A 22927-nucleotide genomic window follows, 5' to 3' on the forward strand; every position below is an offset into this window, starting at 1 on the left:
CACTGTGGCATCTCCTTTTATATTAACAGATGAACACTGGGCAGCGTAGGGATGGACCTCTTGTACTTATAGGCAGTGGGCTCTCTTCAGAACAACAGAAAATGCTCAGTGAGCTTGCAGCAATTCTTAAGGCTAAAAAATGTACTGAGTTTGACAGTACAGGTGAGGATTTTGAATTTTGGTGGAGAGGGGGTAGGAAAAAATGTTAGATGATCCTTTTGGAGAACTACCTTTGACAGTTTACATATGTTTTAACCATTGGGTGATGGCTGTATACTTTGCATCTTGTAATAAATCTAAGTTTTTTTTCAGTAATAAACTACTTATAGACAATGTAGTTAGGAAATGTAAAGTTTAAAGGTTTACATATATTTTAGGACAAGACAGTATTTCAGAAGAGCAAATTTGTGACTTTGCTTATGACAAATAAATTGTAGTGCAGTGTAATGTCATAATCCCTTAGGTGTAATTTGAAAATAAAATAAAAATTTGTGTTTGCCAATATGACTTTAAGATACATGGTTTATGATCTGATTTTTCATATTGATGGCCAAGTTAGAGAACGAGGTACTAAATAGAAGTAGTCTTACACTTAAGTGTAAAAATTGTTGCCTTTGAAGATTCATATACAAGTTTTTAAAATATAGATTAGTTATACAAAGCAGGCCAAAGAAATACTTTGGCTTATATCTTTCTTTCTCTTACTGCCTTTTTTGTATTTTAGTAACTCATGTTGTTGTTCCTGGTGATGCAGTTCAAAGTACTTTGAAGTGTATGCTTGGAATTCTCAATGGATGCTGGATTCTAAAATTTGAATGTAAGTGTTGGATTTGAGAGAATTAAATGAATTAGACTAGTTTCATTTTTTATGGTTATTAATGCCCGTGATTAAGGAACTTGATGTTAATTTTCTTACCTCTGGTTAGTCACTGCATTTTGAAAAAGCTTCTCATATTTATGGTGTCATTTAGATGTCCTTAGTAAATGTATACACATATGTTCTGGTTTTAAAGTCTTTTTTTCCTATAATACCAACTATTTCAATGAAAAGTAAATGGAGTACATAGTGCACTTTTAAGCCTAAGCAATTCTTGTTACCGTTAAATGATATATTGAATTTAATAATACATGTTTTAAATATACGGCATGACATGTCTGTGAAATGAAAGCAGTTTATTACTTTTCCTTTATGATTACCTGCATAACACCCTTTTGGTCTTAGTTAATTTAATCCAGTATTTTTAGGAAGCTGTTGGGAAATGACTGCCTTGTACTACTTTAGTTGGAGTCACTACACGAGCTTTCTCGACCTCCACTGAAAATGTGTTCCTGTTCCCCTCTTCTTGCTGATAGTCAACCCACCACCACCTTCAGAGCTGCCTCTCGCCTCCCCTACTGTCACTCGCTTTCATTTCTACTCGGATTCCCTTGGGACTTAAAATGAAAAGAAAGCTCATACACAATTATTTTCTACTCCTTAATAGTGAACACATCTCCTTTTGATACTATGGCTAACATAGAACAGTAGATTCACTTTTTTGTGTTTATTAATTATTTACAAAAGATTAGTGGTTACAAAAGATTAGTGGTTACAAAGGAGGAACGTGGGGAACAATACAGTTGAGTATTTTGATGTTAGTAGTGGTCATGTAACACAAGACTACCTGAGATAAAATTAAATGAGTGCATTTATAGCTAGTGAAATCAGGCTGGGCACGGTCGTTCATGCCTGTAATCCTAGCACTTTGAGAGGCCGAGACAGGCAGATCACCTGAGATCAGGAGTTTGAGACCAGCCAGGCCAACATGGCCAACCCCCTTCTCTACTAAAAATAGAAAAATCAGCCGGGCATGGTGGCACATGCCTGTAATCCCAGCCACTCGGGAGGCTGAGGCAGGAGAATCGCTTGAACCCGGGAGATAGAAGTGATCTGAGATGGTGCCACTGCACTCCAGCCTGGGCAACAGAGTGAAACTCCATCTCAAAAAAATAAATGACTATTGAAATCTGAGTAAGCTCTATGGATCGTATTGAAGTCAATTTGTTGGTATTATGTTACAGTGGTGTGAGATGTTAACACTGGACACTGAAGGAAAGGTATGTGGGACGTCTGTACATTCCTTTGAAACTTCCTGTGACTATAATAATTTTCAAATAAGATGTTAAAAAAGAACAGTGGGTATATTTAATGAAACCCTTTATGAAGCAACTGATGGATTAAAATTAGTTTACAAAAATGGTTTTATGGCTTTGTGCTTTGAAGGTTTTATGGTAGAATGCTTGATTTATCAAGATCTTAATTATATTATTAATTTAATCTATAGTTTGGAGTTGATTTGGTTTGTAAAACAGTTTTCTTTCATCAATTGGTATTCATGTCATTTTCAAATACAGCTACCACTTCTTTCCTTGTGATGCTTGTCTCAACCGATGCAGTCTCATCCAGCTAAGAGGCTGTGACTAGCAATGCCACTCCATCTGTTCTCATCAATCCCTATTAATTAGTCCCTCCTAGTTATGACGAGTTTGAGAAGTATAAGTAATTGGACTAATGTGTCTTACTTTTTTTTTTTTTTTTTTTTTTTTTTTTGAGACAGAGTCTCGCTCTGTCGCCCAGGCTGGAGTGCAGTGGCCAGATCTCAGCTCACTGCAAGCTCCGCCTCCCGGGTTTACGCCATTCTCCTGTCTCAGCCTCCCGAGTAGCTGGGACTACAGGCGCCCGCCACCTCGCCCGGTTAGTTTTTTGTATTTTTTTTAGTAGAGACGGGGTTTCACCGGGTTTGCCAGGATGGTCTCAATCTCCTGACCTCGTGATCCGCCCGTCTCGGCCTCCCAAAGTGCTGGGATTACAGGCTTGAGCCACCGCGCCCGGCCGTCTCACTTATTTTTGAACTTTCTTTTTCCTTTTAAATCTGTGAAAGTCTTATTGAGCCTCAGTGTTTTAAAAATTCATTTAAAATGGTTTCATGATCAGGGATGCTTTTGTATCAAACCTGTGCCAGAGACCTTTCCAGTGACTATAGGAAGAAATAGATTTTCTTCATAATAAGGTTGCAGTAATAAAGAAGCCATATGTAATTTTGAATGTTAAGACATTTACCACTTAACTTTTGAGTCTAGTTCTTGTGAATATGCTGAACTGGCATTTGGTTACCTATACAGGCTACATGATTCATTTCCATAAAATCTGCCTTTTTTGGGAAATGTAGGTTTTGTCACTTTAATATCTTGGCCATGTCATTTTTATAGAATCACTGATGGACTCAGACTGACTTAATAGTGTGCTGTTTGGTGATTCTCACAGTAGTGAATAATATCCTCTAATATCAGTGGTTCTTTTAGGATAAAGGATGGATGGAATCCCTTATTGAAGTTCATATCCTCATATTTTCTAATATAGAGTCCAAAGAGAGGTTCAAAGTTTGAGACAATTCCTTTAAGTAGTCACTGGGTTTACAAAAAGAAGGCAAGAACCTTCAAATACTTCTTTCCTAATATATATTTCTCATAGTTTCTATACTGTGTATAGAAGATGTATAGAAACTGTTTCTATACATAGTTTGTATACTATAAAGTTTCTATACTTTCTATTTCTATCAAGCATCTCAGTTTGATTCTTTGTTTTTTAAGAGACGAGGTGTCACTCAAGCAATTCTGCAGCTTCAGCCTTCTGAGTATCTGGTACTACGGGTGCACATCACTGCACCTGGCTTAGTTTGATTTTTTAAAATGTTTCAAAGCTATTTAAAACTATTTGAAAACCATTCATATTAAAAGATAATAGGTGGACCAAAGCTTTCAAAATTAATTTTAAAGATTTATGACTTTTTAAAACTAGGTCTCATGTTTGAGTCTGTCCATTAACTTGCTGGTAGATAAAACTTCAGGATTAACTATTAAGAAACTTTCATATTAACTTTTCATGAGATTTTTCATAAACCAAATAGATTCAAGAGGAATTTTATTTGTAATTTTTTCTGTAGATAATCGATTCATTTTACAAACTAAACAATTTAACAAAAAGAATTATACAAAAGATTTGGATCCATTGGGTCCAAATTTAACTATGAGAAGTTTTCTGTTGAAGTATTCTGTCTTAATTGGTTAATATCTTATTCTCCTACATTGTTTATGCAGAATATCTTAGAGTGCCACAATTAACGAACTTAGCATGAAGATTCTGAGACTAAGCCATAATTTTACAGACCATCCAGTCTTATATTTCTTTTATAGATATTTTACAGAATGATGTTTATTTTATATTTTACAGAAATAGGAGCTATAGATAAGAAAAGTCCCTTCTTCAACATCAAATTGGTGAGGGAGCCTCTACTTTAGTCCTAGTTTGGGTGCTAATTTCTCACAGGCCATTAGTAGCCACCCATACAAGGGTGATTTTCATATTAAAGAGGTGATAAGAATAAAAGAATGGAAGGTATATAAATAAATCATCTTACTAATCTCATAGAGTATGAATAAGATGAAACTGTATCCTAAAGATGCAAACTAGGCCAAGATAAAATGTTTTCTACTAACCTGTTCTTTCGGTACACTGCTTTCAAATTTTTTTTCTATCTTAGCCTTTTTACTAAAAGAAATTTAATTCTGCATCTTCTTTTCTTATCTCATTATGAAGGTGAGAACAGATTGCTGTCATCTTTTCTTTAATAATCTTTCTCTCTTCTCCACTCTCATCTAAGTTTAAATAAAATTGCAGCTATCGAAGTTGTAAAATTCCCCAGTACCTAAGGGAATTACTGAAGGAATGTGCCAGACATTTTATGCTGGATTTATGTCTGTGAGATGGTGAAGGGCTAAATGGAGTGTTTTTTTCATTTTTGTTTTAGCTGAGGAGAGATGGACCCTAGAAGACAATCATTACATCATCATTTAAGTAATAACCTCATAATCAGGCTAACACATTAATTCTTTTCAAACAAATTCTAACAAGTTTTCTTCTTTAAATGGATACTGAGAGTACAATGGAATTTTAAAATTAAATACAACTTTTATTCTGTACAAACTTTGCTAATTATAAAAAAAAGTACCAAAACATTCCTATAAATTAAGATTGATTAGGCAACTTTATGCTGACAGAAGGCCTCCACCAAAGATTGTCTAAGAATAAAAAAAAATTAACATCCTTTGATCTAATAGTCCCAGTTCTGAGAATTTACCCTACGCAAGAAATACAGAAGAAAGAAAGAAAGTATTTGCAGTGTTACTTCTGATAGCAAGAAGTAGGGAATATGACCTACATATGAAAGATTAGGAAAACTCTGAAATGCTTGAAGATATTCTCTGGAAAAAATTCATATTTTATATAATAAATATTAAGACTAAAATATTATGAAAAATGGAATTGTTTAGCTTTTAAACACATCAAATAATTATATCTTCACTTTCAACAATATACAAATGTGTGCATGCATGTGGATAAAAAAAATCAAAGAGCAACAGCAGTAAATTGGTGGGTTACTGGAGGACTATTTTTTATAACACTTTTAAAAATAATGGGTGCCTGTTAGATCAAATTTAAGTTGTCTAGGAATAAATTAATGCTTTCAAATTTTCAAGTTGTAATAATTGGAAGTATTTCACTTTTCTAAAGATTAATTGGATAGGGAAGGGCTTTGGTCTTAATTAGGGAAATTCGAACCTACATGTATTTATTCCTCCCGTCTGATACACCAGGTCTTTTATACCTGTTTAATGCATACCCACCAAATACAGTTGAATATGGGGATTGCCCTAATCAGAACAGACATTTTTACATAAAAATTTGAACTTTTAATATATGACTTCAAAAGAACACTAAGCATGAGTTTACTAATAGGACAATTTTGGGACATTAGACTGTTTGGTTTTTAACCATACCTATATAGAGACAGTTAATTTTGATATTCATAATACAAGAGACAGACTATTTTGATATTTTGATATTATTCACAATATAAGGTCTTAGAATTGATACCCAAGTTTTGCCTAAGAAAAATTTATGAAATAATAATATATTTTTGCAATAGAATTTGACCTGCTTCTCAATGCATTAAGTAAAATAGCAAATTACACATATTGTCATGTGCAGAAATATATTTCTACATATAAATATGCTGATAGCTAGAATTTTTATGAAAATGTCAAAAAATAAATAATTGCTAAATGATATTTATATGGAGCCAGGATTTAATGACCTGCGACAGTATTTAATGAGATATCTCAAATCTTAAATGGGAACATTTAGCCTTTATTTTATATTTTCAGCCTTTATTTCATTGTCCTTTCACTTTTGGCCATGGAAGTTTCAAATTTCAAACTCATTTCTCTGTTCTTTTACTTAAGTTTTTCAGAAATTGCAGTGATAATATGCTACTGTTTTTTCATTTTTGTCATTGTTGTTGGCTGCCTATTGTGATTTCCCTTTTTACTAAAGTTTGGTGCTGTTATAGTCTGCTTGACTAAAAAGTCTAAAATAAAATCATTTGCAAAACAATTGTTTTGCTTCTACAATCTGGGTGCTGATTTTTAATAGAAATAGGAAATTCTGTAATGTTTATTTTGCTTATATACTGTTATCTTGAGTGACACACATCCCTAGTTTAAACATCCCTAGTTTAGATCTAATGACATACTTTATTAGAACGTTTGTTTTCATATGGAGTAGTGATGTTTGACTTTGTATTTTAATTTTTTTGTGTGTGTGGATATTTTGTATTGACTAAGAGTGGTTAATTCTGATTCCCATAGCTATTTCAGTTACAAATAGCCATTAATTCCAGAAGAATAACAACCCTTTTTCCCCTCCCTCACTCTGTCGCACAGGCTGGAGTGCAGTGGTGCAATCATAGCTCTCTGCAGCCATGAACTCCTGGGTTCCAGTGATCCTCCTGCTTCAGCCCCCTGAGTAACTGGAACTACAGGCACTCACCACCATACCTGGCTAATTTTTTTTTTTCTTTTTAGTTGAGGCAGAGATCTCACTTTCTTGCCCAGGCTGTTCTTGAACTCCTGGTTTCAAACAATCTTCCTGCCTCGCCCTCCTAAAGTGCTAGGATTACAAGTGCGAACCACCAGGTCTGGCGTAAAAATCCTTTAAAATGTGGATCTGTTTACTACTCTGGGATTTGAAGAGTGAGAAAATTCTACATAGGGCTTTCCATGCAGAGTTAATAATTGTCTCCTCCTTTGGGCATTTAAAAGATCTCCATTTTGAAGTTTTCTTCCACCTTCATTGTATTCTCTCATCATTTTTGTTTAACTGTGGATTCAGGAACACCCTCCTTTTTAAAATTTCCTTTTATTTGTATTATTTTTTTTATTATAGGAAAAGTAAGCTTAATATAAATCCATGACCATCATTAGTGGTCCATGCAGCTAAAATAGAAACATACATCTACTGATGTATATGCTTTTATGAGGTAGGAGGAGAGAGTGGTTATTAGCAATTTAGAATAAAAGAATACCTTCTGTACAGTAGAAGTTTCTTTATAGAAAAGTGTTGTAGCCCTGGAATTCATAAGCTTCATTATTATGCAAAAATTCCAGGCTTTGCTAAGGTAGACAGAGCTACCTTAATGACTTTTGAGTTAATTACTTTGGGTTAATCAGTACTTTAGGAATGGGGCTGCTTACCTCTGTTAAAAAAGTATTAAGATCTCAGGGAAAAAGGAAAGCTTACATGAAATGGAGAACATGATCAGGAATACATCTGGGCTAAAAGGATCTCTTAGTTTTAATAGATAAGTAGTTCCTCCTTTGTTTCTGCAAAGTGATAGCTTCAGTCAAAACCTTCAACTATAAAGGAACATATGAAAAGTAACAAAGATGAAATAAAGCATGCATTTTATAAGGATAGTGGCTTGACACATGATTTCAAGTATGTATCATTCTGGCATATGCAAAAGTTATGTTTACATAAATAACAGCTGATTCATGCAAGGTAATTTTAGTAAGGAAATTATTAGCCAAGAAAACTAACTAAAATGTGGTCTTGTATTTGTATTTTTTGCTTTTTTTTTTTCTTCAAAAGGAAGTATAAGAGTTTGTTTTCTACTAACTGATGGAATAATTATGGACTTTATCAACTGTTTATTACAAATATAAAATAGTTTAAATCTTAAGATGTAAGTGTTTTAAATGGAAAATAGGTTAAAAATTCTTGCTGCAGATTGCTTAACTGTTATTCTGTAAATAAAATCTTAAAATGTTAGCCATTATTTAGGCTTGAGTTAATTAAGTAATGTTTGGCTGGTAGATTCTTCCATTGCATTGATAATGTATCACCATTTGAATTACTGAAAGTTTATTTTAAAGCATTTCATTCTTATTTTACTTTTTAGTAAATCAACTCAATTGATTTGTCTTAAAAAAGGTTCAGTAGGAAGTTGATATCAACTTGTAACTATGGTAATGTCTATGGAGTATGTCATCATTCTGAAACTCACAGGGTACAAGTTAGAGAGTAGCAACCTTAGCATGTCAGATTGAGTAAACACATTGTTCCAACTAAGAATAAAGATTAACAAAAAAACTTGATCTGTGACATGTAGGATATTTCAGTTCTCATCTCAGTTATGTCACTGAGAAAGCCACTTAAATCTCTTGGGACTTAAGTTTCCTTATCTATAAAAGAGGTTGATTAGACAAAGCATCAGAAGTTTCAAATCGGTAGACTAAGGACTCTGAGGGCTGAAGGAAATACAATGTCTGTGGTTTTTTCTAACATAATTAAATTTTATATATTTAGGTATGATGTTTGTTATAGTCTCCATAGCTTCCTACCACTTCATACCAGGTTCTTCACACATTTATGTAATCTGCTTGGCTTTTGTAGGCATTTGAGTCACAATCCTTGGAGTAGATGTCACTCCCAGCTTTGAAAAAATTCTTGAGATTTTCTATGCTATGACAGCAACTCTAATAAAACACTTTGCCACCATTCAAATGTAGTTATAGACCTGGAAACTTCCTGTGTTTTCAGGAAAAGAAAAAGAGCTACTTTCATTCTTCCTTAGTTGGTCTTAGATGACATAAGAATTTTGCAAGCTGTTGCTTGGAGTAAAAGCATATTAGAGGAGTGTATTTGTTTAACTCAATCATTATAATTAGAGCATTGGATTTGCCTTACTTGACAGAAACTTACTACATAACTCTCATGAAACTGAATACTTAATGAATTAAGACTTACACTGGCTCCTTCCCATTGAATTACCATTCTGCCCTGTTGGTATCTGCCATCTCTTTTTTCTTGATGCCATGCTTATTGGATTCTGGTATCTATTAGGGTTAAATTCTGTTGATTGACTAATGCCAGCACGTTGTCAGGAGCAATAGATGTCATTTTAATGTATTTCTTGTAAATAGTCAAATCAACCCATAAAATGGAGAAGCAACTGACGTAAGCACAGCCTACTTAATTCTGCAATTAGACATTAGCCATTCATTTGATACAGGAGATATCATAGAAGTGTTCAGTCCTTGACTTTCTGTGCCACCATATTCAGTTAAAGATACAATTATGAACGCTCTGCAAGTATCATTGGGAAGGAGATTTGGGAAGGGGAATAGATTTGGGAAGCAGAATACCTGCTTATGTAATGAGGAAAATTAAAAAATTTACATATAGTGAATGTGAGTTAGCCATTTCACTGGATTCCTGATGGTTTTTGGTTTGATCTTTAATATAGAAACAATATATGACATAATTCCAGCACACTGGCAGGGCTTCTAGTATGGTATTTTGACCTAGTCAAGAATTTTGAGTCTCATTTTCAATGTATAATAAAGTTAATATTTTATATTAGCTTTATTAGAAAGGTAGTTTTTAATTCAGTGAGTGCTTATTAAAATTTATGCCCTTTTTAGAGTATAATTTTTATTATATGTAAAAAACAATTTTGAAAGCACATTTATGATCATTTAAAATTAAAAGATTCAGAAACTCAGCTGAGCAAACTTGGGTGAATATGATTTTTATATTAAAAACAATGGGGGAGAGAGAGATGAGTGCCAAATACAGCACAGATAAAACTAACAAATTAAGATTGACATGATGGGTAATTATAGATGTCCTGAGTGTGAATGTTGAATTTGAATATGCATTAACGACCCAATTCCGGAAAGACTCCGTCTCTTGACAAACCTCTGCTTTTGGAGAGATGGAGTACTCAGTTGTTAGTCTTCTGCTTCTGGCCTTTTTTATAATAAACAACATCTTGGAACACTCAATTCAAGCAGCTTTTAAGCATTTGACATATGCACATCAAGCTAAGATAATACCCAAGGTTTATCTTGTGTACCACTAAGTTATATTCCAGTGTGAAATACACAGCCTTTAGAAAACTAAGCAGATTTAGGTTCAGATTCACATTCTGCCAGTTAATGGCTGAATGGCTTTAAGCAAGTTAACTTCTTAGCGTTTCAGTTCCCTCCCCTGAATTGGAAGTAATATACAGTAAATCCTCATTGTTCGTGGATTCTGTGTTTGTGAGTTTTCTTACTTGCTAAAATTTTTCTTGTAATCCCCAAATCAATACTCACAGTGCTTTTGTAGACATGTACAGAGTAGTGAAGAACTTTACTTGCCAAACAGGTGTGTCCCCAGCTGAGGTCAAACAAGGTGATACTTGCCTCCTTTTTCCAGCTCTCACACTGTAAACAAGTGGCCCTTTCACAGTCTATTGATGCCATGTTTTCTGCATTTTTGTATTTTTGTTGATGATTTTATTATTTAAAATGGCCTCATAATGTAGTGCTGAAGTGCTGTTTTATGTGTCTAAGCTCAAGAAGATTGTGATGTGCCTTTCAGGGAAAATATTAAATACTGTGTTAGATAAGCTTTGTTAAGGTGTTAATTGTAGTACTGCTGGTGCTAAGTTTAATGTTAATGAGTCAACAGTATACAATAAATAATGTGTATAAACAGAAACATACATAAAACAAAGTATTCATCGGTTGATGAAAATTCTGGAACCACAGGCTCACAAAAACATAACCCTGTATTTCCTTTAACAACAGTGGTTCATTATTCACTAATTCGGTGTTCATAGCATCTTTATAGAACATAACTACTGCAGATAATGAGCATTGGCTATACTACTCTTGCTGTATTTGGGGAAGGATACAAGTACTTTTAGTAGCTGTTATCACAGTAATTTTGATCAGGATCTTTTCTTAGAACAAACAGTTGTGTCTTTGGTCATTTAAAGTTAGAAAAGTAAAAAGAAAACAGAATAGAATAAGTTGGTATCTTAAGAATTTTTTTTTTTCTCCTTTGACCAGAACATATTGGTGTGTGATTTTTAGCATTGGATTGGTCAGGCCTTATGATTTATGAGTGTTTTATTCTACATTATGGAAAAATTAAAGTTTTCAGAGCACTGCACAGTGTACACATTCAATCTATAGTAAAGTATTTTGCTCATTGGATAAATATTAGGTAACATAGCATTCATAGTTTTTATAAAATGATGCTGCTCTCATGGTTCTCTATTAATAACAATTTATAAGAATAGAGTTCTGTCTGTTAGTATTTACAGGTGTAAAATAAACTTATATACAATCAAATAAATTCTCAGGTTCTACTCAATTTAAACCCAGGGAAGTAACAATGGAACAACTTATTCCTTATTTTATTAATGATATTCTACTTTTTCTTTTCATATTTAATATTACCATTTCATTTTTGTTTAACAAGAGCTATAAATGACTAAAACTCTGGCTGTGTATTATTTCCTGCTTTATTAGTATTTTTGAATACCACTTCACTAATACATGTAAATCATTAATACTTCCAGAATTTTTTTTTAAATATTTAAGATATATTGGTTCTCCATTTTCATAAACAACTTTGCATTCAAACATTTTTTCAAAAAACCTATTATCTTTGCTTTTAACATTTGAAATAAATGCAAAATATAAAATAATATTTTATTATTTTTCTGACAATCAAATCTGCTCCCAAATTTGTTCTTCTTTGAAAGGTTAGCCATTTTAAATAGAAAAAGAGGGAAAAGCTGGATCTGAAAAATGGATCTTCTCATGTTTGTCTGTGTAAAAACTATTAACCTTTGTTCTTTAATTGACTTTGTAACGGAAATTTACATAATATGAAGTTCTTAGAATTTCTGGACAAGAGTAGGGAGTTTTCTTTGTTATTATATATACCATGACTTGAGATTATCTCAGTGGCATCCTTAATATCTTTAAAACATGGATGTAATTTTAAATGTGCTTGGAAAATTAAATTTGATAATGGATTGCTTGTTGATAGAGGAAAATAAAGCAATAAAATTTCATTTAAAATTAGGCAGTCTGAGATAGAGCATTCTAATATTAATGAAAGTTCAGGATTAGATTATTGAAATAAAGTGACAGGAAACAGCAGGATTTTCTTCTTAGGGAAGAGATTATGACTTCTCTTGTACATAATAGGTGTTTAACACAGTTTGAGCATTCCTAATCTGAAAATCCAAAATGCTGTAAAATACTAAACTATTTGAGTGCCAGCATGACACACTTGACCTCACATGATGGCTCACAGTCTAAACGCAGACACAACTTTGTTTTATGCACAAAATTATTAAAGATAGTATATAAAATTATCTTCATATATGTTTTATCTGTATAAAGTGTATATGAAACATAGATGAATTTCTTTTTTAGACTTGGGTCTTGTTGCCAAGATATACCTAATTATGTATGTGCAAATATTCCAATATCCAAAACAAAACTGAATTTTAAAACACTTCTGGTTTCAAGCATTTCAGATAAGGGATACTTGGCCTGTAAATATGATATAAGAAGAGCACCGATGTGGAAGTCTGTTGCTTTAGGAAGTGGTTCACTTTACCTTTGCTATTAGTGATCTTAGCAAGTCACTCTGTTTCTGCATTTGCCTGTGCGAATCTATAAAACAAGAAAGTAGGACTAGCTCTTCAGGGTCTTTTCTACCTCGTAAGTAATTTGATTCTGGGTATTTTCAAAATTCAAGTTACAAGATTAGAATAAATGAAACATTTTATAAACAGGACTCAAACACATTTTTTTCCCCAGAAAGTACCAGTTTTTTCAGTTCTGTCGCGTTCTCCAAATTCTGCTGATTGACTCCTGTAATCCGATGAAGTTTTGTTACTGTGTCAGAGTGGGGTAATAAAGAAGAAAGTTTAAAACTGATTATACCATAAAGTTTGAGTCAGTCTAAAGTGAACCATTACTTAACTCTTGGAAAACACTGCATTTCTTTGTCTTCTCCAGTATAAGTTTTTGCTCTCAAGATAATCATTATAGGTGTGGTGGCTCACGCCTGTAATCCCAGCACTTTGGGAGGCTGAGGCAGGTGGGCGGATCACGAGGTCAGGAGATTGAGACCATCCTGGCTAACACGATGAAAGCCTGTCTCTACTAAAAGTACAAAAAATTAACTGGGTGTGGTGAGCGCCTGTAGTCCCAGCTACTCCGGAGGCTGAGGCAGGAGAATGGCGTGAACCCAGGAGGCGGAGCTTGCAGTGAGCCGAGATGGTGCCACTGCACTCCAGCCTGGGTGACAGTACAAGACTCTGTCTCAAAAAAAAAAAAAAAAAAAAAAAAATCATTGTGGGTCAAGAGCCATTTCACTCATACACAAGTGAATCTAAATTTATAGTAGATGCAATCCCAGGACAGTTCTGGGTAGCAGATTAACTGCTGGTTCTTGGCCACCCTTCAGTCAAGAAAGGAGCCCTTTTACAGGCAAATGCAGAGTTTACATGCCGAGTAGTGATTCTGCTCCTGTGTTGGAATCAATTTACTGTTGAAGTAAGTAGGGATCAGCCGGATAGAACTTTATCACTAGCATTTTTCAAGAGGTTTCCAAAACACTGTAGTATATCCAACATATATGTCTAATCCTCGATCTAAATTATATGTTTATGCAGCCATAGATTTTTTTCTGGTCGTTTTAAGCCATTAGATATCAAGTGATAACAGGATACAATAGTTTGATATTCAAAACTATGTGTAACTCTGAACTCTTACAGGTGCTATACAATTACTTATTTTTATTGGTGTGGATACAATCTATCAATGCTGTGTCCATAGTGAATTTTTAAAAACTTTTGTTCCTTTGTGTTAACAACACTAGACAGTGAACGGGATACCTGAGTTACTGTTCCAACTTTCCCAATACCCTCTGCTATTAAACTCCTCTTCTATGGGAGAGTGTATGAAATTCTGAAGAATGCATAAGTGAATAATATATGGTTTCTGCCCTCAGTGATAAAATGAGATATTGAGCAAAACAACCTCAAAGACAAATAGGAAATTGTATGGAGGGTTTGTTTTTATAATGAAGATAATTCATTATAGTATCTAGTTTATAGAATGCTTCTTGCATTTTATCCACAGAAACCCAGTGAAAAACACTGTTTTCATTTTTTATTTCCTTAGGCAAGGAAGCTTCCAGAACAAGTAATTGGGATAGCCAAGTCCTTCAACTCCAAATCTCAAATTTAGTAGTTATATGCTATCAGAACAGAAGCATAATAAATACATATATACATGCCATCAGTTCCCTCGCCTGTTGGTGAATAGGCGTTATCCAAGATGTTGTCTCTAGCTGAAGCTGACCATGTCCTTCATGATTGGTCCTGGGCATCCAAGGGTTCCTTTCATTTCTAGAGCCTAGCGAGACAATTGGTACTGGCTGCCAGCCAGTGGCCCTACTTAGGGTTTCCCCACCCAGGTGCCAGGCAGTGGAATGACTCTAAACAGTGCCAGGCTGAGCTGTCTCTATTGCATCTTGCTTTTTAACCTGAAGCTGTGAACAGACTTACTCAAGCCATCAAAACAGTGCTTTTTTTTTCCTGCAAAGCCCAACCAAATCGTCTCTAGACTGGCGACCTCAGTTGTGTTCCTGTCACATTCCAAACCTATCCCAAGCTCTGCTTGTTTACTTTAGCAAGCACTGTTGAGCCCCTGTTGTGTGGCTAGCTGAGCTAGGTGCTGTAGACTAAAGCACATTCCGTCATGTCAGATCACTTACAGTTTAACAGACAATTAGACATAACTGCCAAAATGAGCAGTGTAGATGGTAAGTGCTCAGTTTAGGTTATTGTGGGCAGGACTGCATCATGGACTTTTTATTCACCTTACATTTGGGTAATTGCTATGAGTGAAAATGTAGACTTTTGTGTGTGTGTTTGAAATAGTATCCTGGCTTAGGTTTTTTAGAAAGGAGATTAAAATTACAGTTAGTGTTCAGTACTAACTTATGGCTTAATCCTCCAAAGAAAGAATATTTTAAATCTTTTCTTTATATGGAAAACCAATTGTGTTATGTTTTGTTTTGGCATAAGTAAGATTTCTGTTTGCATTTTAGAATAATACTTAAAAACTGCCATGAAGAAGAAAAACCACTTAGGTAAATTGCTTAATTTTAATGAGAGAGAAGTAATGCTCACTTGATATTTATTTTGCTTTAATTCTTGTGTTTTTGTCAGGGGTAAAAGCATGTCTACGAAGAAAAGTATGTGAACAGGAAGAAAAGTATGAAATTCCTGAAGGTCCACACAGAAGCAGGCTCAACAGAGAACAGCTGGTATTTTTCTTTTAATACAACTTTCATTGTTCTTATTATGACATACTATTATTATCACCATCAGGAAAAACTTCTGCCCTTTCAACAACTACAGGTGACTGATTAAAATTTTAATTGTGCTTATTTCAAGCACTTGGTTCTGAAAGATGATCACGATGAGCAGTAAAATCCAGAAGGTAATAATTTCATACTGTTAATGGATTTTTGGCATCTTGAACATTCCCATAAACCTTTCAGAATCGGAGGTAAATCTCAGATACAGGAAGTAGCTTGGAAGAAGACTTACAGCTGCTGCTCGGATTTAGTTACCATATGTCTTGATGGCCACATATTGTAGTTTTAATGGATAATATTGCATTATCCTGTTGATATATATATGTATATTAGAAGTGACAAAGAAAATTTCCGTAGAAGGGAATTATGAAACTTTTTTAAATTTCCAACAAGCATACAGAAATGTGTTTCATAGCTAATTGGATCCCTAGCCTCAGCACAATAATCTCTTGTGCCCGTGAATACATTTCTGGAACCGTGGAGGGCACACCCCCTACGGTGGCTGCCCTGGAGACCTTAGGTTGGTAATATGTAGGGACCTGAATGTGGATGGGCAGAACTGGATAAAAGTCCATGGAAAAGATGTTACTCTTGTAATTACATTTAGCCTTGTGTCTCTGAAGCCTGTTTCATAAAAGCTAGGAGTTGTGGGGGTTTTAAGTCCCACCACTTAAGCATAAACATCCTGATGAAAAAAGTTTGATGAACAGTTTTTTTTTTTCTTTATACCAAACACATCTAAAATTTTAGAAGAATGAAAAGGAACCAAAATGGTGACTGAATCTTCGGGGAAAAATTGTAAATAGGAAGCCCCTATTTGCCTAAATATTTTTCTTGATCCAATTAGTATGCTTGAAATTTAACTTGTCCCAGCACCTCATTAAGCAGCTTCTTAGCTGCTCATAATTATTACAGATTGAGCATCCCTAATCCAATATCCAAAATGCTCCAAAATCCAAAACTTTTTGAGCTTTGACATGATGCCGCAAGTGGGAAATTCCACACCTGACCTCATGTGGCAGGTCACAGTCAGAACACGGTCAAAATTGTGTTGCATGCACAAAATTACTGAAAATATTGTGTAAAATTACCTCAGGCTGTGTGCATAAGGTGTACAAGAAATAAATGAATTTTGTGTTTAGGCTTGAGTGTCATCCTTAAGATATCTCATATATATGCAAATTTTCCAAAACCCAAAAAATTTCTGAATCTGAAATGCTTCTGGTCCAAATGTTTCAGGTAAGGGATACTCAACGTGTATTTTTATTTTCCTCATTCATATGCAGTGTTTTTGAATACAGTATTTTGATCTGCCTTTAACAAATGTTTTCTCATTATTTCAGTTGCCAAAGCTATTTGATGGATGCTACTTCTATTTGGGGGGATCCTTCAAACACCATCCAAAGGACAACCTTATTAAGCTCGTCACTGCAGGTGGGGGCCAGATCCTCAGTAGAAAGCCCAAGCCAGACAGTGACGTGACTCAGACCATCAATACAGTCGCATACCATGCAAGACCCGATTCTGATCAGCGCTTCTGCACGCAGTATATAATCTATGAGGATTTGTCTAATTATCACCCAGAGAGGGTTCGGCAGGGCAAAGTCTGGAAGGCTCCTTCAAGCTGGTTTATAGACTGTGTGATGTCCTTTGAGTTGCTTCCTCTTGACAGCTGAATATTGTACCAGATGAACATTTCAAATTGAACTTGCACGGTTTGTGAGAGCCCAGTCATTGTACTGTCTTGAATGTTTCACATTTTTACAAATAGGTAGAGTCATTCATATTTGTCTTTGAATCAAAAAAAAAAAAGGGTCTAATGCCAGATTAGGAATTCATGTTGTGTTTACCATTTAGATGCTGGGATTGCTTTTAAAGGTTTTTCTTTTTAAAATTGCCATGTTTTTTGATTCATCGTGTCTTTCTATTCAGATTATTGAGTATCAAAGATTAATGAGAGGACGCCAGAATCCTGGTTAAATAGACAAGTGGTGTCATTACTGTTTGAGTCTTTTAATATTCTTTAATAAAATCCATACCTGCCACCAGTGAAAAAACTTGCCTTTTTTTTTTAAGTAAACAGAGAATATTATCAAATATTTTGGCTTTATTGCAAAGAGAATATTTGGTCTAAATAGACCAACCACCTTAGGTGTTTAATTCTCCTATCTGCAATTGTCTTTATCCTATATTGTGTTCATTTCTTTTCTTGTAATTTACTTTGTTGTCTGTTTCTACACTTTTATCTCTGTTTTTTATGTTGTATATTCATCAGGAAATCGTGATTTAATCTTTAACATTTTTTTTTGTGGTAAAAATCAACACTGGGCTCATGGTACATATTTTTATTCTGTACATTTGCTTATAACTATCAATATATAACTCTGTTTATCTACTCTCTCTATATATATACTTACAGCATTTTCTCTAACACATTTTAATATCAGTATTTTTTAAAGAAGTCTGACCAATCTAGCACATTGTCAGTCCAACGTCATTACTTTAAATTAAAAAGCAGTCTTCTTCTGGTAAACCTTGTTGATATTTGCAAAATAATTTTGAAGGTCCTAATTTCTTCCTTTGTAAAGTTTTTAAAAGTGTTTAGGTTGGCATGGAGGCAGAAGTTGGTGATTACTTGACTTACAACAGACTTTTTCCAGATCATACAAAAGGCCATACAGTAAGTGTAGAAGGAGGCATGGGGAGGGCTTACTAGTATCAGACAGACAAGGCCTCAGTGAGTGGGCGGGATACCACCGGAGAGTGGCCAGACCTGGGGAGGTTACTCTGCTCTGGGTGCTCTCATTCCCGAATCCACAAGGATACATTAGATTATTTTGAAACATTTTTTTAAGAAGCAGAATTCTTTAATAATTCCTTCCTAGACATTGAATATACTTACAAAATTAAAGACTTGGCGAAGGAGACACTGAGAGACCTGCCAGTTTGGTTCCTCATGAACAAAAGAGGACAGTTTGATAACAACTAGAATAGAATATCCCTAGTTTTAAAATACTGAGAATCTCTGAAGTTCATCAACATCTTAAGATGCACTTACTTGAAAGTTTGAGATTCTGTTTATCATTTGAAAATACGTTTTGCTTTAATTCTTTCTTTGACATACTGTTTTTTTCATATCAACAAATATATTGTATGAACAAAATAACCTTTTGACCCTGACCTTGCTGGGTGAATTAGCTCTGAAACACTCTCTGCAACCAGTAACGCATTTGTCCCACATTTCATTCTGATGGAAAATGACGAACACCATAGCACCAAACAAAAATCCGACGAGTTAGATAATGTCTGGATTAAATAATTTAAGACTCTCTGGGATTTTGGTTGTCATTTTGTATTTATAACTGACTTCAAGTCACTTTGTATTGCCTCATAGGTCACATTTTAGACAGGTTTGTGTCTGTTCCTTGCATCTGAATTCCTGTTGGTAAAGATACCTTTGAGGTCTCTTGCTCAGTTTTTGTCATTCATTTTCTTGGTTTATCACCCTCCCTTCTTTTTGTTGTTTTTCCCTGACTGTTAAGCAGTTTCATCTTTGTTTTGTTAAATATTTATTTTGACAGCAGTTAGTTTGTGTTAAGCTCTTGAAACTTGTAATTGTACACTCTGTTTAGATATATATGTAATTTTTATTTTTCAATCATAGATTCAAGCTTCCTTCTTATTTACCATAAATCATTAAAATTATTTGTGTTTCCATATATCTGTGTCTTATATAAAATTGGCTTATTCTGTGCTGTTGAATGAGGCCCAACATGACTTGGTGAGGAAATGTATTAACTAACAAAATCTTATCATTTTGAACATAACACTTTTTAATTAATTTTGAATAGAAGTATTTCTAAAATGTACTAGATACTTTATTACCTTAGATTATTCCGAATATAGTATAACTTTGATAGTTGGGAATCGTCATTAAGAAACAATTACACACTGATTCCTTTGTGTCTCTATAAAAGTGAGAGGCTGGTAGCTTTTCCACATTCTCATGGCTGTTTTCTAGTTCTCTTGAATTTGTAGCTGTTCCTCTTTTTCCTTGACAGCTGCCACTTTGTAGCTATTTTTCTGTCTCTGCTAATACTTTACCATATCTAACTTACTTTTTTTTTCTTTTGACCTGCTGAAAAATAGAAACCAGATGGGAAGTATATTAGAATTATGATTGAAATAAGGGTAAATGAGCAATGTGTGAGGGTTATCACTGACTTCACCTAAGAAGTAATTTAGCTACATGAATTTTAGTAAATAGAATTTTTCCTTTATTTCATTGGTCCTTTTTTTTGTTTGTTTTTGCACCTGCTTTGTGAATTTAATAGTTAAGTGACCTCTGCCTAGAGGATGATATTTGGGGAGGTTTGATGTTTTCTGTGGGAATAAGATGATTCACGGGTGGGAATGGGGCTACATTAGCTGTTATTGTTTCCATGAGTCAGTGTGGAAAAAACATTAATTGTATTCTAAATGTTCATGGACCTCATTGCAGTCACAATTGTCTATTCTGTTTCCTACCCTGAACACATTAAAATGGTAGGAACTAATGAATAGCTACTGAAGTTGTCTTCGGTTAAGAGCTGTAATTTTTTTTTAGTCAACTAATGTGGCTTATGCCTGGCTAATTAAGCTGCAGACATTCTTATAAATTAGTGATTGTTGATTATTTGTGTAGCTTTCTAAGGCACAAGGTGCACTTTCTGATACCTGTATGTTTCTATTAGAATGGTGATGTGAGAGAAGTGGGAAAAGCATGTTCTTTGACTAGGCTTAAAGGGTTAATGACTAATACTCCAGCCCTAGGGAGGATTCTGGGTCGGCTTTGAAGTTAGACATGGGTTTGTTAACAGTCTAACCTGTATCATCAGTGATAAAGCGGGGGAAATACTGTTTATTTCACCCGGGTGTAAAGATGTGTGAAAGTACTCAGCACACGGTAGGCATTCACAATTCGCCTTCCAGAAACCCTGTGAGCAAGCTCATGGAAAAGTGGCTATTGATAGCACAGCTTGTGTCAGTCCTGAGTATCCTGGCTTTTGTGTCCCATGCACATCTACTGCTGGGCGTCTTCCTGTCTTCACTTTACTGGTTTTAGCCTGAACAACAACCAGAGCCAGGCCCTCGTTTCCTGTTGCTGACTTCTCGCCATCCCATCTGCACTGGTAAAGTTTGCCCATCATATATAGCCACCCCTGCTCATTTAACTAAAATGTTTAGCTTTCATCCCCTCTGTGTATTTACCGTGGATACCACGATTGCTTAGGCCTCCACAAAGAAGTGGTGTACCTTGGACAGTACTGGCAAAGCTTCTACTGTTACCATAATATCATAAACCCTTCCGCCACCTCCACTTGAGGCCTAAGACAAGAATGTTTATCTTTTCTGCTTTAGTTTATAGTTTGTTAGACTCATATTTTCATTAATACCACGAGTTTGTCAAAACCATTTGCCTGCTGTGTAAGGCCCCATTTGCCTGCTGTGTAAGATAATGTAATCTAAAAATAAAGGTCTTTTTCTGAATCTTTCTCATGTAAATGTCTGAGTTTTTAAACAAATCTGTTTACAAAAGTATTACATAGTTGAGAAATACAAAAAGAATTTCTGCAGAATACAAAAGCACAAGGAAGAAAACAGGCACAAAATCCAGGGGCCATTAAACTGAAACTATTTTGTGTGGCCTTCGTAGTGTTAAAAGTACGTCGAATGCTGATAACAGGGGACATGAGCTTCTGTTCACCGCATCCTCACCACTTCTCTCTCACCCCTTAACGTTTATTCTTTTAGTTGGGCCTTGGAAACATTGACTTAATCCACAACTATTAACATTCTTACCTCTTTTTCTTTCCCCATAAGTTATTTGGGTATAGGTGGTATTTGGTTACATACGTTCTTTAGTTGTGATTTGTGAGATTTTGGCGCACCCATCACCTGAGCAGTGTACACTGCACCATATTTGTAGTCTTTTTTTTTTTTTTTTTTTTGAGACGGAGTCTCGCTCTATCGCCCAGGCTGGAGTGCAGTGGCTGGATCTCAGCTCACTGCAAGCTCCGCCTCCCGGGTTTACGCCATTCTCCTGCCTCAGCCTCCCGAGTAGCTGGGACTACAGGCGCCCGCCACCTCGCCCAGCTAGTTTTTTGTATTTTTTAGTAGAGACGGGGTTTCACGGTGTTAGCCAGAGAGATAGTCTTGATCTTCTGACCTCGTGATCCACCCGTCTCGGCCTCCCAAAGTGCTGGGATTACAGGCTTGAGCCACCGTGCCCGGCCAATATTTGTAATCTTTGTCCCTCGCCCCTGCTCCCAGTCTTCCTCCCAAGTCCCCAAAGTCCATTGTATTATTCTTACGCCTTCTCATTGTCATAGTTTAGCTTCCACATATCAATGAGAACTTACGATGTTTGGTTTTCCATTCCTGAGTTACTTAGAATAATAGTCTCCAGTCTCATCCAGGTCATTGCAAATTCATCCCTTTTTATGGCTGCATAGTATTCCATTGTGTATATATATGTATATATACACACACAGCACAGTTTATCCACTTGTTGATTGATGAGCATTTGGGTTGGTTCCACGATTTTGCAATTGTGAATTGTGCTGCTATAAACATGCGTGTGCAAGTATCTTTTTTGAATAATGACTTCTTTTCCTCTGGGTACATACCCAGTAGTGGGATTTCTGGATCAAATGGTAGTTCTACTTTTAGTTCTTTAAGGAATCTTCACTGTTTTCCATAGTGGCTGTACTAGTTTGCATTCCCACCAGCAGTGTAGAAGTGTTCCCTGTTCACTGCATCAATGCCAACATCTACTGTTTTTTGATTGATTGATTATGGCCATTCTTGCAGGAGTGAGGTGGTATCGCATTGTAGTTTTGATTTGCTGATCATTTCTGATGTTGAGCATTTTTTCATATGTTTATTGGCCATTTGCGTATCTTCTTTTGAGAACTGTCTATTCATGTCCTTAGTTCACTTTTTGATAGGATTGTTTGTTTTTTTCTTAGTGATTTGAGTTTGTTGTAAATTCTGGATATTAGTCCTTGTCAAATGTACAGATTACGACAATTTTCTCCCACTCTGGGTTGTCCCTTTACTCTGCTGACTGTTCTTTTTGCCATGTAAAAGCTCTTTAGTTTAATTAGGTCCCAGCTATTTATCTTTGTTTTTACTGCATTTGCTTTTGGGTTCTTGGTCATGAAATCCTTGCCTAAGCCAATGTCTAGAAGGGTTTTTCCAATGTTATCTTCTAGAATTTGTATAGTTTCAGGTCTTAGGTTTAAGTCCTTAATCCAT

The 22927-nt window shown here is 35.0% G+C and overlaps 1 protein-coding gene across 2 annotated transcripts in view; it reads left to right on the plus strand.

Moving 5' to 3' along the window:
* BARD1 (BRCA1 associated RING domain 1) overlaps window positions 1–19497 on the plus strand; it is an 85813-nt gene extending 66316 nt beyond the window's left edge. For both annotated transcript variants that reach the window (XM_010372155.2, XM_010372157.2), the window contains 4 exons: window positions 30–162; window positions 725–817; window positions 15477–15574; window positions 16972–19497. In XM_010372155.2, the coding sequence (XP_010370457.2) occupies window positions 30–162; window positions 725–817; window positions 15477–15574; window positions 16972–17304 (657 nt within the window). In that variant the 3' untranslated portion in view covers window positions 17305–19497. The remainder of the gene's footprint in view (window positions 1–29; window positions 163–724; window positions 818–15476; window positions 15575–16971) is intronic.
* Window positions 19498–22927: the final 3430 nt, after the last annotated feature.

This window comes from Rhinopithecus roxellana, chromosome 14 (assembly GCF_007565055.1).
Source record: "Rhinopithecus roxellana isolate Shanxi Qingling chromosome 14, ASM756505v1, whole genome shotgun sequence".
Taxonomy (NCBI): domain Eukaryota; kingdom Metazoa; phylum Chordata; class Mammalia; order Primates; family Cercopithecidae; genus Rhinopithecus; species Rhinopithecus roxellana.